This window comes from Coccinella septempunctata, chromosome 3 (assembly GCF_907165205.1).
Source record: "Coccinella septempunctata chromosome 3, icCocSept1.1, whole genome shotgun sequence".
In the NCBI taxonomy this organism is placed as follows: Eukaryota; Metazoa; Arthropoda; class Insecta; order Coleoptera; family Coccinellidae; genus Coccinella; species Coccinella septempunctata.
In genome coordinates this window covers 14901727-14918038 of record NC_058191.1, presented here as the reverse complement: position 1 = coordinate 14918038, position 16312 = coordinate 14901727, and the positions used below count along the sequence as shown (strand labels likewise).

The 16312-nt window shown below is 36.6% G+C and overlaps 2 protein-coding genes across 2 annotated transcripts; both read right to left on the bottom strand.

Annotated features, from left to right (window-relative positions):
- Positions 1-7176: 7176 nt before the first annotated feature.
- Positions 7177-8849, bottom strand: LOC123310264. Its single transcript, XM_044893733.1, has 2 exons — positions 8081-8849; positions 7177-7709 (listed from the first exon to the last, which is right to left on the bottom strand). The coding sequence occupies exons 1-2, from the start codon at positions 8847-8849 to the stop codon at positions 7675-7677; spliced, it is 804 nt and encodes a 267-aa protein (XP_044749668.1). The 3' UTR covers positions 7177-7674.
- A 5300-nt stretch (positions 8850-14149) lies between these two features.
- LOC123310263 lies at positions 14150-15822 on the bottom strand. The gene is made up of 2 exons (XM_044893732.1): positions 15054-15822; positions 14150-14682 (listed from the first exon to the last, which is right to left on the bottom strand). Exons 1-2 carry the CDS (start codon positions 15820-15822, stop codon positions 14648-14650), a joined length of 804 nt encoding a protein of 267 aa, XP_044749667.1. The 3' UTR covers positions 14150-14647.
- Positions 15823-16312: the final 490 nt, after the last annotated feature.

The window sequence follows — 16312 nt, the reverse complement described above, 5'->3', positions numbered from 1 at the left end:
GCCTGACTGGTAAACAGCGCGGGGATGCATAATAGATCTTTAGGTCAAGGTACATCGCCCCTCCTCTAATCTAATCTAATCTAATGGACTTCAAGAGTGCTAAAATTTATCAATGAAATCAGCATTTACAGAGACGGACTGCTGACAAGTAAGCACGTTTAGAACGTCCATAAGAAAAACAGAAGATACAATTGATAAATCATGAAATGTGCAAAAACGAGAGTACTAGAGATAACCACTAACCGTTGATTTCGATGGGTGCAGAAGGCTGAGAACTAACACGTATATCGAGCAAGATGAATGAACGTGAGAATGTCATAAGAGTACAAATTTGTAATGAAAATATCATACCAATTGAGTGTGCACGTTTACCAGAGCAGGCCTTCTAGGGTGGAGCTAGGGACGAGAATGTATCAATTTGTATCATGATTTACCATTGATCGTTGAACCATACGTGTCGAGTGAGACCTTGACCAGAGCAGACGTATTTCATAGTGCTATAAAAGTGAAAGTAGAAGTGAATGTGCCCACTAGCAAAGCTACGGAATTTTTTATTCCGTCTGTGAAGTTTGTGTAGGTTTTATACGTGTATGTGTTATCGGAATTTTGATTCGTTGAATTTTTCAAAGTTGGTGTTAATCCGCAAGAGTCCAGGTCTAGATCGTTGGTTCTGCAGAAAGCATCAGGTGAGCTTATTTTTCGTATCTGTCTCCTAAGTTTTCTTATAGCTTAGAAGATTTGTGGTGAGTCGTTTTGTTTTTATGCATGAGATATATTTTATTTTTTTATTATTATTATTATTACTATTATATCAACAAGAGTAGAGGTGTGAACCTATAATACTCAATCTGAATAAAAAAAAGCGCACATGCATGAGTGAATAACCGAAAAAAAGGAGAATCACTACATCCTTAAGATAAATTTCTAAAAGTAGAGAATACACAACTACAGGCGATCATAGGCATACTTATTATTATTTTTTTTTTTATTTTTTTTTTATTTTTTTTTTTTTTTTTTTTTCCTTCGTGTGAGGGGAAAACCCTTTATGGGCACCCAGAGGGTCCGCACTCTAGGTAGTGTGAGACTCCGAGATCTTGTTTGGCTACTCACTAAAAACCCCTCACACATTCCACGGAGAAGTTCTTCGTCCAGCCCTTGCATTCGTTCTATCAGCGTCGACCACGCTGTCGGGTAGTCGATTCCAACGATGGAATATTCTATTGGGCAAAAACTACTGTCTCTCAGATGTTCGAAATGTCTCTCTAGCAAGCTTGAACGAATGGCCACGAAGATGATTCCGATTCAAAGTGAAGATATCCTTCATCTGATCGCCGAAATGACCATGAACGGCTCTAAAAGTGAATATCAGGTCCCCTCGCAATCTCCTGTTCTCGAATGTTGGCATGTTGAACAATCGCAGTCTTTCTTCATAAGATGGACGCACCGCACAGTAAGGAAGTCTGGTGATCCATCTTTGTAGTAGCTCCAATCTGTTCCTGTCTGCCTCGAAGGAAGGCCACCATACAGGGCCAGCATATTCTATGATTGGACGGACGTAGTATCGGTAGAGGAGACTGAAGGTTTTGGCATTACAATCTTTGAAGCACTTGAAGAGAAGAAAAGCAAGTTGTCTTGATCTGGAGACGATGTTACCTATATGATTCGTCCAAGTTAGGTCATTCGAGACTGTAATCCCAAGATCCTTCTGGCATGTTACAGTACCTAAAGGCTGGCCGTCGATGGTATAAATCTGGTTAGGATTATTTTTACCAATATGCATCAAAGTGCACTTCTCTACATTAAGCGGCAACATCCAATCGGAGCACCACTTACAAATAGTCCCTAAATCGTCCTGTAGGGTGTCCGAGTCGGATATGGGGTTATTATAGACTTTGGCATCATCGGGAAGTCTTTTATGGGACACTCGGTCAAAAGCTCTAGCAAGATCGAGGAAAACCACATCAACAGGATCCCCGCGGTCCCATGCTTTGGTTCAGTCAGATAAAGAAGACAGCAGGTTTGTGATCGTTGAGCGTCCAGGGATGAAACCATGTTGCTCCCTCGGAAATATACCATTCATCAGCGAGAACTCAACTACCTGGCCGCATATTATTCTTTCCAAAACTTTCGCTGCAGATGAAACCAAACTAATTGGCCGGTAGTTGTCAGAAGACAGCTTGTCTATACGTTTGAATATCGGAGTAACAGTTGAAGACAACCAATCAGATGGGAGAGAGGCTGTCGACAGAGATTTCGAAAAGAGGATGTGAAGAGGAGCAACAAAAGCCTTGGAGCAACGGTGTAGAAAATTCGTCGTGATGCCATCCCTACCAGGGGAGGTATTGAGCTTGATGGTGCTGAGGTATCTCTCAATTATTTCTTCACTGATAATGATGTCGCTTATATCTTCAACACCACGTGGTGTAAGAGGAGAAGGAACATTTCCGTGGGGCTCAGTAGAGAACGCGGATGCAAAAGTCTCTGCAAGTATATCTGCAGTCTCCTCCGTACTCTAGCATAGCTGCCCACTGGATTTTCTGATGGACGGAATACCACCCTTAGAGTTGAGAGACGACCTGATATATTTGAATAATTTCTTCGAATTTTTCGAAGAGGCTAAATTATTCTGGAATTTTGATTTTGCGAGCTTTAACTTTTGATCGACGAAATTGGAGAAACATCTGTGATTCTGATAGTCGGAATTCGATCTTGAACGTAGGTACCTCTGCCACATTGATTTTTTCAGTCTCACCGATCCAAGCTTACATGCATCCATCCAAGGTTTGGACGGGTTGACTCTGGAATGCCTAGTGCGAGTATTGTTAGAGACAGCCATTTCAACCACACTTAGAAAAGTAGACCACATCGCATCCACATCCTTGCCATCCAGCAAAAGTTCCCAATTCTTTGACATGATCTCAGAAGAGATGGCGTTGTAGTCAATCACCTTAAACAACTTAGTTGTCCTCAAAGACCCAACACATGGCTGCAACTGTATTTCAGTGGTCAAAGTAACGTGGTCCGATTTCCCTAATGGTGGAAGATAGTTGATCTCTGATACTATATTGGTGTCAGTTGTGAAAATAAGATCGAGCCCTGACGGCATTTGTCCGATACGGTATCGTGTAGGTTCGAATACTAGTTGTTCAATTGCAAAAGAACTAACCTTTTCCGCATATGGAAAGGACGATGAATTACACGATGGCATTGTTGTTAGGGGCCATTTTATATCAGGACAGTTGGAGTCTCCTGTGATCAACATATTGTTGTATTGAGAAGAGGAATTCACCAAAAATTCGACAAAGTTCTTGTCGGCTACACACGGACGGGGGCGATAAATGCAACCGACAAATAGAGTAAATTCCCGGTTGTGAATCTTTAAGAAAAGGTTGTCAATACCACACCAATCCTGGTGCGAGACATCAACTCTGAAAGAGTTGATAACACTGGAGTTAACATAAATACACACTTCTCGATGACCAAGAGCGTCCAGATTGTCATCGCGATATAACTCTAAGTCCGCTATTGCGAAAAGAGAATCGGGCATTGAAGGTTGAAGCCAGGATTCCGAAATGAATATCAGGATCGGTTTATGAATTCGTACGAATACTTGTAGTTCAGAAAATTTAGAAGATAAGGATTGTATGTTAGTATACATGACTGGCCAAGATTGGAGTTTTTTGCATCTTCATTACTCATGGGATGACCACGAAGTGTGGACTTATTTCTCAATATTTTAGTCACTAAATCAGAACTCGAGAATGACAGTTTCATCCAGCGTGGTTTGGTTTTATCCTTGGAAGGCAGCCTGGTAACCTTAATGATGGATTTACTAGCATAGGGAGAAACATGTTCGATGATTTCAGCAGCGGATTTTTTGTCCTCATTCTCATTCGTCTCGGGTACATTGACTAAGATTAAATCGGATGAGCGTTTTACTCTCTCCAGAATTTCTGGCATATATTTGTCAACATTTTCGGTTGCTATACTAGCAAGAAGGACCATTGATTTCCACTTTGACGAAATAATTAATGTTTGTGGATAGTTCTCGTTCCTTCCAGAATTCAGTAATTGATAACTTCTCGGTTTAAGGAACTGGATGAAAACACTTTGGACTCTTAGAGCGACGTTTCGGCGTTATATTTCGCCTTCCTCAGGCTACAATTATAAAAGAAATCAAAAAAACATCAATACATGGACGATTATGTGGCTAGAACAAACTTATATCGATATCTACATAAACAGATTACAGGAACTATTACAAATTTTTTTTTTTTAAATTTAGGTTGTTTAATCAACTTTACAAAAAATTCAATGTTTGGAGACTGACTAGATTGTGTTGAAATCAAAAACATCATCGCCCATAATCTCTTACCTAAGAAATCCTTTATTCTTCAAGGAAGAACCAGTCCATGGAAAAGTCATAAAAAATAAAACATAATAGCAATAAATGCTTAGAGGGCTCGGTAAATACTTGAGATTTTCTTGGTAATCTATTCATAGTAAATCCAACAATCAACTAAAAAGAGAGACCGGCGGGCGAGTTATCACATTGAACATATGAAATTCTTACTACCAAAACACAATTAGGAAACACTACACAGGGGTATTCATCGACTATCTAACGAGGTTTATATATATATTATTAAGGGTGGAAGTATCAGATTGAACATTGACGTTGTCTGTTGTTTTCTTGATGAAGATCATCTCTTTGAAAATTCTCTTGTCCAAATTATTTTCTCTAGATAGAATCTCAGGTTCCTCAAAATCGAAAATATGACCTGTATCTCTATGATGAAATGACAAACCCGTACTAAAATTGCCACTCTTGTAATCGTTTTCATGTTGCTTCATTCTATTTTTGAGATATTGTTTAGTTTGACCCACATATGAAGACTGACAACTTTTGCAGTTAACTTTATAAATTAAATTAGATTGTAACATTTTAGGGGTGAGGTCTTTTAACTTAGAAAAAAAGTTCTTAATTGTTTTCCTGTAATAATAATAATAATAATAATAATAATAATAATAATAATAATATTTATTCATGCTAGTACATTTTAAAATGTTTGCATACGTCAACGACGGGAAAAAAAAATCATGAAATATAAACAAAATCATCACAGAAAAATTCTTCTAAAGTAAAGAAACATTTACTCAATAAATATTTCTTCAAACATGTCTTGAACTGCTTTGCAGGCATCGCCCTCACAGTGGTCGGCAGCTTATTGAAAAACTTGGGCCCGTAGTATGTTACACCACACTTCATTTTATCGATTCTATGAAAATCCGTATAAATTTGAACTCTACGGCGTGTATTATGTGCATGTATATCCTGGTGTGTCCTATATTCACCCAAATGGGATCTTACATGCAATAAACATTGAAATATAAACAGACAGGGAACCGTAAGTATTTTCTTATCTTGAAAAACATGTTTGCATTCATCTCTGTAATTTAGTCTACCTATTACTCTAATAGCCTTTCTCTGCAATCCAAACAGTCGTTTCACACTAGTATCATGACCCCAGCACAAAATACCATATGTTAATCTTGATTCTACAAAAGCACGATACACAGATATCAACACAAAATCCGACACAACCCCCACTAACGCTCGCAGCGCATAAACACTTGACGATATACAACTACAAACGTTATCGATATGAGCACTCCACGACAACTTACCCTCTATCAGTACACCCAAGAATTTGATTGGATCAGGTGGATTCATATCCCCCAGATCTCTCATTGAAAAAAACATGAACTCCGTCTTAGTTTCATTCAAGCTGAGCTGATTGCTACTGAACCATTCGGTGACAACAGAAAACAAGTCTCTCATGATGTCGAGTAAAAGTTCTTTAGACTGAGCTTTTTTTAGCACTGTTGCGTCATCAGCGAAAAGAACAAAATCTGCACTTGGATCACAGCCCACAAAATCATTTATGTAAATAAGAAAGAGAAGCGGTCCGAGGACCGATCCCTGAGGCACACCACAATCAACATCCGACATATCAGACAGATCCCCCTCGCGATCGACGCACTGTAATCTATCAGATAAATAGGAATCTATAAGCGCAATTGCACCCTGATCGAGCTTATATCGCTGTAATTTATAAAGAAGATGCTCTCTGGAGACACAATCAAAAGCTCTACTTAAGTCACAGAAGAGTCCAGCTATGTACGAACCCTGATTATAACCCTCATTTATTACTTTCATGAGCTCTGTGATGGCAGCTGCCGTGGAGAGGCCACTTCTGAACCCGAATTGAGAGCTATTAAAAAGGTCGTTGTTTTCAAAATAGGAGGTTAACTGCAGCTTGATAACACTCTCAAAGATTTTCGCGAATATAGGTATAATTGATATCGGCCTATAGTTACTGACCATTTGCACTGAACCCTTTTTATGAACAGGGACAACTCTTGCTACTTTAAGTATTTTCGGGAAGATGTTATCTTTTAAACACAAATTTATTAATTTCGTGAGTGGACCAATTATTTCATTCACCAAACTCTTGAGTATCTTGCTATTTAATCCATAGATGTCTCTACTACTCTTATTCTTAAGTTTCATAATGGTATCCCTCACCAAAGCCTCAGATACAAAAGAGAAACTGAATTGAATATTTTCTAATTTGGGTTCTATCGATCTACAGAAGTCACTCACAAAGTCCGCCGATGACCTTCTAAATGGTGGTATATTTGTGATGATCTCTTTAGGTGCATCGATGAAGAAAGTGTTAAATTCATTTGAGGTTATATTATTTTTACATGCACTTTTAGTTTTCAAAAGGTTGGTATTGTTTTTTACAACATTCCATACAGATTTTGGATTGTAATTGTTATTTCGGATATAATTATCATTAAATTTCCTTTTCGCATTTTTGATTTCGTACCGATATACTCTATGATAATCTCTAAGAATTTTCTTAACATGGGGTGTCCCATAGATTTTTACAAGATCTCTATAAAAATTCAATTTGTCGCGCATTTTCCTCAGATCGTCGGTGAACCAAGGAATAGGAGAGGTGTCAGCATAATGCTTATAGGTTTTTTGAGGAAAAGCTAAATCTCCACAATTTTTCACAAAAGTTACAAACATTTCAAATTTGCTATCCGTATCAATATTATCATCCTCTATAAAATCCCAACATATATTCCTCACCAGAAATTTCATAGTATCAATTCCAACCCTAGTGAGTGGCCTACATACAGTCAGCTTACAGGCTCTCTTAGACTCTGACTCGCAAGCAAATTTAGTCTCTACACCCATGTGATCTGAGAAGCCCAAATCAATCACACAACCCTTACATTCCCCAACGTTCGTAAATATGTTATCCAAACATGCAATACCTCTAGTAGGGGATGACACTAACTTACGTAGTCCATATGAAGAGAAAAGATCAATGATCGCAGATTTATTAGCGCTATCTATAAGAAAATTCACATTAAAGTCCCCCAAAACGAAAATACGATAGTCACAAATATCCATCAATTCCAAAATACATGTAGTCACATCAAGAAAAATATCAAAATTACCATGTGGATTACGATAAAGAGCTATAATTATAGTTTTTAATTGAGTTGACTGTATCGCACAAACCTCAATTTCCATTTCCACAGATTTCAGGTTTATATCGTTTCTAGGTACAAATTTGCCTATATGAGAATTTTTCACAGCGGCCGCCACACCACCATGACCACGATACCTACGGGAATAGGAAGAAACAATTGTATAATTATGTAATTTTACAAGTTCTAGCTCCTTTTTACACATCCAGTGTTCACTCAACAAAACAACATCATGATTCAAACACAAAGCTTCTATTTGCGCAATCTTATTACGAAAACTTTGAACATTTATATGAAGTATCCCAAAGAGCTCTTTACTCACTTCTCCCTCCCTTTCGAAAGAAATTATTGAAATTGAAAGGTCTTATAACTGCACCAGCAGGCCAAAAATCTCTATCATTCAGTAACCGATAAATATCGTCATTTGGGGCGCCTATACTGAAAGCGGAGTTAGACCCCACAGTATTTAATTTCTTAACGATAATATTTTCTGACGTTTTTAAATTACTTAGATATTCGGAGATGGCTTCCTCCGAAGTATCTCCTGCAATTCTCCCTAGATATATCCACCGTTTTTGAGGTGCACCCATAATGTTTTCTTGTTTAGGAGCATTTATTCCAGTACAAACTGTCCCCTTTTTGGTATAATGTTTCCCAGTTACCACTTTCCATTCATTCCTTGCGGTCGTATTCGAATTTTCTTCATTGATATCATAGTGAACAGTTTGTATATGTTTATTCGGCTTGTTATCTGGTTGCTTATCGCACTCCTTCTGCACAATGTCGTTCCAGGTGTTGCCGTCTACGTTGACTTTTCCTGATACATTCTGTTTCGATTCCACTACTTGTTTCATGGTTGCATGTCCTTTATTTTGATTTTGCGATTTGCCTGGAGGAGCGGCAACGTTGCAATTCTTGTTTATGTTGTTTTCATTCATTTTCAACATTTTAATCAAATATTCCTGGGATGAAATTGTTACCTGCTGATTAGAAAGAGACCTCTCCATTTCAGCGATTAATCGCTTTTGATATTCTCTTTCCACATTTGCACAAACAAGTTCCTTTTCAGCACATAATAACTTGCAGGTTATATCATCCTGCTTCAGTTTCATGATTTCAGGTTCACTAATAGGATCCACAGTTCCATCCTCAACAAGTTTTCTGGTAGACTCACTAACTTTAATATCAGTAGGTAATTTCTTGGTTAAAATAATCTCTATTAACTTGTTCTTCGTTAAAAGATTTAACTCTCGTATTGCCAACTCGTTGCCGGCCATCTTGATCAAAACAATCTAACAAGGAGACCCTTGTTCAGAAGATTTTCACTTACTGGCGAATAGCAAACAATACGGACACCGCTGCTAGACAGTGCATGGATAAGTTGCTTCGTCAACATCGGGATAAAAATAAGTTTAAATGTTTTTTTAGATGGTGTAGCTTCATTGTTTTCTGGAGCGTTAACTGGATTATTGACGGATGAGGCGTAAAAAATATTATTGATTAAAGATTTGGGGTAACCGTTCTCACGTAACATTTTTGAGAAAAAATTAAAATTCTTCATGTGGAAACTGGGATGGCTGAGATTCAAGATTTTTTGCCTGATGTTTTTTATTATTGATATTTTATGCTTAAATTCATGAAACGACTTGTAGTGAAGTATTCTTCCAGAAGCTGTTGGCTTTTGATAAATGTCAAAAATAACTTTGTTGTTTTCTTTAATAAGTATTAAATCCAAAAAGGGTATGGTACCGTTGTTCTCTACTTCGTATGTAAATCTTAAATCTTGATGAAATGAATTGAACAATTCTAACATTACTTGAATCTTATCACCAGGTATGGCCATGATAATGTCATCTACGTAAATGTATAGAAACGGGATAATGAAATCTACCTGAGAACAGACATACAAAAGAAGTGCGTTCATGATTATCTCAGCAAAAATCGGCGAGGCAGGGTTACCCATAGCAGATCCTTTATTTTGTGCAAAGAATTGTCCACCGTATTGGAAATAACTGTTGTGGAATATGAAATCAACAATATCAGTTAGCTGATTCTTTGATAACACTGTAAATGTGCTTAATTCACTCCAACTGTTCTCTATGATCTCAAGGAGTTTTTCCCTTGGAATACTCGTGAATAGGGAAACTACATCAAAGCTTACCAGTATGTACCCACTAGGTATTGTGACGTCTTTCAATTTCGAAACTAAATCTGAAGAGTTTTGTATTATGAACTTAAATGATGGTCGTAGTTTTGCTAAAATATCTGCCACAAACCTAGAGATTTTTAGTGTGGGTGAATTAATGCATGAAACTATGGGTCTCAGAGGTCTGCAGTCTTTATGTATCTTGACGAGACCATAAAATTTTGGAGCAACTGAATTGTAAGTGTGAAGGGCTTTAGATTGTACCTCTGTGATAAAGGAGTTGGATTTCATCTTTTTGACGATGTTATTGCATTTCGTCTGTATTGAACTGGTAGGATCATGTCGTAATTTAGTGTAAGTGGATGAATCTGACAGCAACTCTTCCATTTTAGTATTGTACTCGTCTTTATTAATTATTACCACCTTGTTTCCTTTATCTGAATTAGTAACCAACATCCTATCTCTATAAGTGTTAAGGAAATGTTTGGTGTAAGAACTTAACTTTAGAAAATATTTGGTAAAATAATTTATGTTTGTTGTGTGTTGGAGTTTGTTAAGAAAATTGTGGATAATGTTACATGTTCTTGCTCTTAGGCCGTTCTTTTGATCGTTGTTGAGGTGGGATTGAGACTTTATAATATATTCTGTATCGGTAAGAATTTCAACCACTGGAAGGTCTCTTGAACTATATGGAAGGGAAAACTTTGGACCTAGCGATAAGAACCGCTGTATATCATCAGGAATAGTTACATCAGAACAATTGACCAACCAAGATGGTTGTGTTGTTATGTTGAATCCCCTCTGAGTGTTACTCATTCTATTGAATTTATTAACATTGTTGTGTTTAATCTGAGTCAATCTCCGCTCATAGAACTGTCTCTGAAAACCTTCAAACTGTAATACATAGTTTTCCGGAACTTTCTCTAATAACTTGCTCTTAATATAATGAATATCTCTTTTAGTTTTCTCTATTTGCCAATTAACTATTTTTATCTCTAAATTAAGTATATCCTTTCTCAGTTTGTTAACAATAACCTGAACTCTGTACTGATAGGGATGATCACAATTAAAAACAGAATACAAACATCTAAGTTGATTGACAATATGGTTGGGAAAAATGGAACTCCTTCTACATCTTAATAAGAATATCCTTCGGTTGGTCAAACCTGCTAGACGATTGACATCTCTGGCCCACCGTTTGAATAGTGAGACTATGTTCACACCAAACAAAATCATCACAGTACTGAAGAAACCCATGTTAGCACTAACCTCAGTTTTTAATGTTTGTGGATAGTTCTCGTTCCTTCCAGAATTCAGTAATTGATAACTTCTCGGTTTAAGGAACTGGATGAAAACACTTTGGACTCTTAGAGCGACGTTTCGGCGTTATATTTCGCCTTCCTCAGGCTACAATTATAAAAGAAATCAAAAAAACATCAATACATGGACGATTATGTGGCTAGAACAAACTTATATCGATATCTACATAAACAGATTACAGGAACTATTACAAATTTTTTTTTTTTAAATTTAGGTTGTTTAATCAACTTTACAAAAAATTCAATGTTTGGAGACTGACTAGATTGTGTTGAAATCAAAAACATCATCGCCCATAATCTCTTACCTAAGAAATCCTTTATTCTTCAAGGAAGAACCAGTCCATGGAAAAGTCATAAAAAATAAAACATAATAGCAATAAATGCTTAGAGGGCTCGGTAAATACTTGAGATTTTCTTGGTAATCTATTCATAGTAAATCCAACAATCAACTAAAAAGAGAGACCGGCGGGCGAGTTATCACATTGAACATATGAAATTCTTACTACCAAAACACAATTAGGAAACACTACACAGGGGTATTCATCGACTATCTAACGAGGTTTATATATATATTATTAAGGGTGGAAGTATCAGATTGAACATTGACGTTGTCTGTTGTTTTCTTGATGAAGATCATCTCTTTGAAAATTCTCTTGTCCAAATTATTTTCTCTAGATAGAATCTCAGGTTCCTCAAAATCGAAAATATGACCTGTATCTCTATGATGAAATGACAAACCCGTACTAAAATTGCCACTCTTGTAATCGTTTTCATGTTGCTTCATTCTATTTTTGAGATATTGTTTAGTTTGACCCACATATGAAGACTGACAACTTTTGCAGTTAACTTTATAAATTAAATTAGATTGTAACATTTTAGGGGTGAGGTCTTTTAACTTAGAAAAAAAGTTCTTAATTGTTTTCCTGTAATAATAATAATAATAATAATAATAATAATAATAATAATAATAATAATATTTATTCATGCTAGTACATTTTAAAATGTTTGCATACGTCAACGACGGGAAAAAAAAATCATGAAATATAAACAAAATCATCACAGAAAAATTCTTCTAAAGTAAAGAAACATTTACTCAATAAATATTTCTTCAAACATGTCTTGAACTGCTTTGCAGGCATCGCCCTCACAGTGGTCGGCAGCTTATTGAAAAACTTGGGCCCGTAGTATGTTACACCACACTTCATTTTATCGATTCTATGAAAATCCGTATAAATTTGATCTCTACGGCGTGTATTATGTGCATGTATATCCTGGTGTGTCCTATATTCACCCAAATGGGATCTTACATGCAATAAACATTGAAATATAAACAGACAGGGAACCGTAAGTATTTTCTTATCTTGAAAAACATGTTTGCATTCATCTCTGTAATTTAGTCTACCTATTACTCTAATAGCCTTTCTCTGCAATCCAAACAGTCGTTTCACACTAGTATCATGACCCCAGCACAAAATACCATATGTTAATCTTGATTCTACAAAAGCACGATACACAGATATCAACACAAAATCCGACACAACCCCCACTAACGCTCGCAGCGCATAAACACTTGACGATATACAACTACAAACGTTATCGATATGAGCACTCCACGACAACTTACCCTCTATCAGTACACCCAAGAATTTGATTGGATCAGGTGGATTCATATCCCCCAGATCTCTCATTGAAAAAAACATGAACTCCGTCTTAGTTTCATTCAAGCTGAGCTGATTGCTACTGAACCATTCGGTGACAACAGAAAACAAGTCTCTCATGATGTCGAGTAAAAGTTCTTTAGACTGAGCTTTTTTTAGCACTGTTGCGTCATCAGCGAAAAGAACAAAATCTGCACTTGGATCACAGCCCACAAAATCATTTATGTAAATAAGAAAGAGAAGCGGTCCGAGGACCGATCCCTGAGGCACACCACAATCAACATCCGACATATCAGACAGATCCCCCTCGCGATCGACGCACTGTAATCTATCAGATAAATAGGAATCTATAAGCGCAATTGCACCCTGATCGAGCTTATATCGCTGTAATTTATAAAGAAGATGCTCTCTGGAGACACAATCAAAAGCTCTACTTAAGTCACAGAAGAGTCCAGCTATGTACGAACCCTGATTATAACCCTCATTTATTACTTTCATGAGCTCTGTGATGGCAGCTGCCGTGGAGAGGCCACTTCTGAACCCGAATTGAGAGCTATTAAAAAGGTCGTTGTTTTCAAAATAGGAGGTTAACTGCAGCTTGATAACACTCTCAAAGATTTTCGCGAATATAGGTATAATTGATATCGGCCTATAGTTACTGACCATTTGCACTGAACCCTTTTTATGAACAGGGACAACTCTTGCTACTTTAAGTATTTTCGGGAAGATGTTATCTTTTAAACACAAATTTATTAATTTCGTGAGTGGACCAATTATTTCATTCACCAAACTCTTGAGTATCTTGCTATTTAATCCATAGATGTCTCTACTACTCTTATTCTTAAGTTTCATAATGGTATCCCTCACCAAAGCCTCAGATACAAAAGAGAAACTGAATTGAATATTTTCTAATTTGGGTTCTATCGATCTACAGAAGTCACTCACAAAGTCCGCCGATGACCTTCTAAATGGTGGTATATTTGTGATGATCTCTTTAGGTGCATCGATGAAGAAAGTGTTAAATTCATTTGAGGTTATATTATTTTTACATGCACTTTTAGTTTTCAAAAGGTTGGTATTGTTTTTTACAACATTCCATACAGATTTTGGATTGTAATTGTTATTTCGGATATAATTATCATTAAATTTCCTTTTCGCATTTTTGATTTCGTACCGATATACTCTATGATAATCTCTAAGAATTTTCTTAACATGGGGTGTCCCATAGATTTTTACAAGATCTCTATAAAAATTCAATTTGTCGCGCATTTTCCTCAGATCGTCGGTGAACCAAGGAATAGGAGAGGTGTCAGCATAATGCTTATAGGTTTTTTGAGGAAAAGCTAAATCTCCACAATTTTTCACAAAAGTTACAAACATTTCAAATTTGCTATCCGTATCAATATTATCATCCTCTATAAAATCCCAACATATATTCCTCACCAGAAATTTCATAGTATCAATTCCAACCCTAGTGAGTGGCCTACATACAGTCAGCTTACAGGCTCTCTTAGACTCTGACTCGCAAGCAAATTTAGTCTCTACACCCATGTGATCTGAGAAGCCCAAATCAATCACACAACCCTTACATTCCCCAACGTTCGTAAATATGTTATCCAAACATGCAATACCTCTAGTAGGGGATGACACTAACTTACGTAGTCCATATGAAGAGAAAAGATCAATGATCGCAGATTTATTAGCGCTATCTATAAGAAAATTCACATTAAAGTCCCCCAAAACGAAAATACGATAGTCACAAATATCCATCAATTCCAAAATACATGTAGTCACATCAAGAAAAATATCAAAATTACCATGTGGATTACGATAAAGAGCTATAATTATAGTTTTTAATTGAGTTGACTGTATCGCACAAACCTCAATTTCCATTTCCACAGATTTCAGGTTTATATCGTTTCTAGGTACAAATTTGCCTATATGAGAATTTTTCACAGCGGCCGCCACACCACCATGACCACGATACCTACGGGAATAGGAAGAAACAATTGTATAATTATGTAATTTTACAAGTTCTAGCTCCTTTTTACACATCCAGTGTTCACTCAACAAAACAACATCATGATTCAAACACAAAGCTTCTATTTGCGCAATCTTATTACGAAAACTTTGAACATTTATATGAAGTATCCCAAAGAGCTCTTTACTCACTTCTCCCTCCCTTTCGAAAGAAATTATTGAAATTGAAAGGTCTTATAACTGCACCAGCAGGCCAAAAATCTCTATCATTCAGTAACCGATAAATATCGTCATTTGGGGCGCCTATACTGAAAGCGGAGTTAGACCCCACAGTATTTAATTTCTTAACGATAATATTTTCTGACGTTTTTAAATTACTTAGATATTCGGAGATGGCTTCCTCCGAAGTATCTCCTGCAATTCTCCCTAGATATATCCACCGTTTTTGAGGTGCACCCATAATGTTTTCTTGTTTAGGAGCATTTATTCCAGTACAAACTGTCCCCTTTTTGGTATAATGTTTCCCAGTTACCACTTTCCATTCATTCCTTGCGGTCGTATTCGAATTTTCTTCATTGATATCATAGTGAACAGTTTGTATATGTTTATTCGGCTTGTTATCTGGTTGCTTATCGCACTCCTTCTGCACAATGTCGTTCCAGGTGTTGCCGTCTACGTTGACTTTTCCTGATACATTCTGTTTCGATTCCACTACTTGTTTCATGGTTGCATGTCCTTTATTTTGATTTTGCGATTTGCCTGGAGGAGCGGCAACGTTGCAATTCTTGTTTATGTTGTTTTCATTCATTTTCAACATTTTAATCAAATATTCCTGGGATGAAATTGTTACCTGCTGATTAGAAAGAGACCTCTCCATTTCAGCGATTAATCGCTTTTGATATTCTCTTTCCACATTTGCACAAACAAGTTCCTTTTCAGCACATAATAACTTGCAGGTTATATCATCCTGCTTCAGTTTCATGATTTCAGGTTCACTAATAGGATCCACAGTTCCATCCTCAACAAGTTTTCTGGTAGACTCACTAACTTTAATATCAGTAGGTAATTTCTTGGTTAAAATAATCTCTATTAACTTGTTCTTCGTTAAAAGATTTAACTCTCGTATTGCCAACTCGTTGCCGGCCATCTTGATCAAAACAATCTAACAAGGAGACCCTTGTTCAGAAGATTTTCACTTACTGGCGAATAGCAAACAATACGGACACCGCTGCTAGACAGTGCATGGATAAGTTGCTTCGTCAACATCGGGATAAAAATAAGTTTAAATGTTTTTTTAGATGGTGTAGCTTCATTGTTTTCTGGAGCGTTAACTGGATTATTGACGGATGAGGCGTAAAAAATATTATTGATTAAAGATTTGGGGTAACCGTTCTCACGTAACATTTTTGAGAAAAAATTAAAATTCTTCATGTGGAAACTGGGATGGCTGAGATTCAAGATTTTTTGCCTGATGTTTTTTATTATTGATATTTTATGCTTAAATTCATGAAACGACTTGTAGTGAAGTATTCTTCCAGAAGCTGTTGGCTTTTGATAAATGTCAAAAATAACTTTGTTGTTTTCTTTAATAAGTATTAAATCCAAAAAGGGTATGGTACCGTTGTTCTCTACTTCGT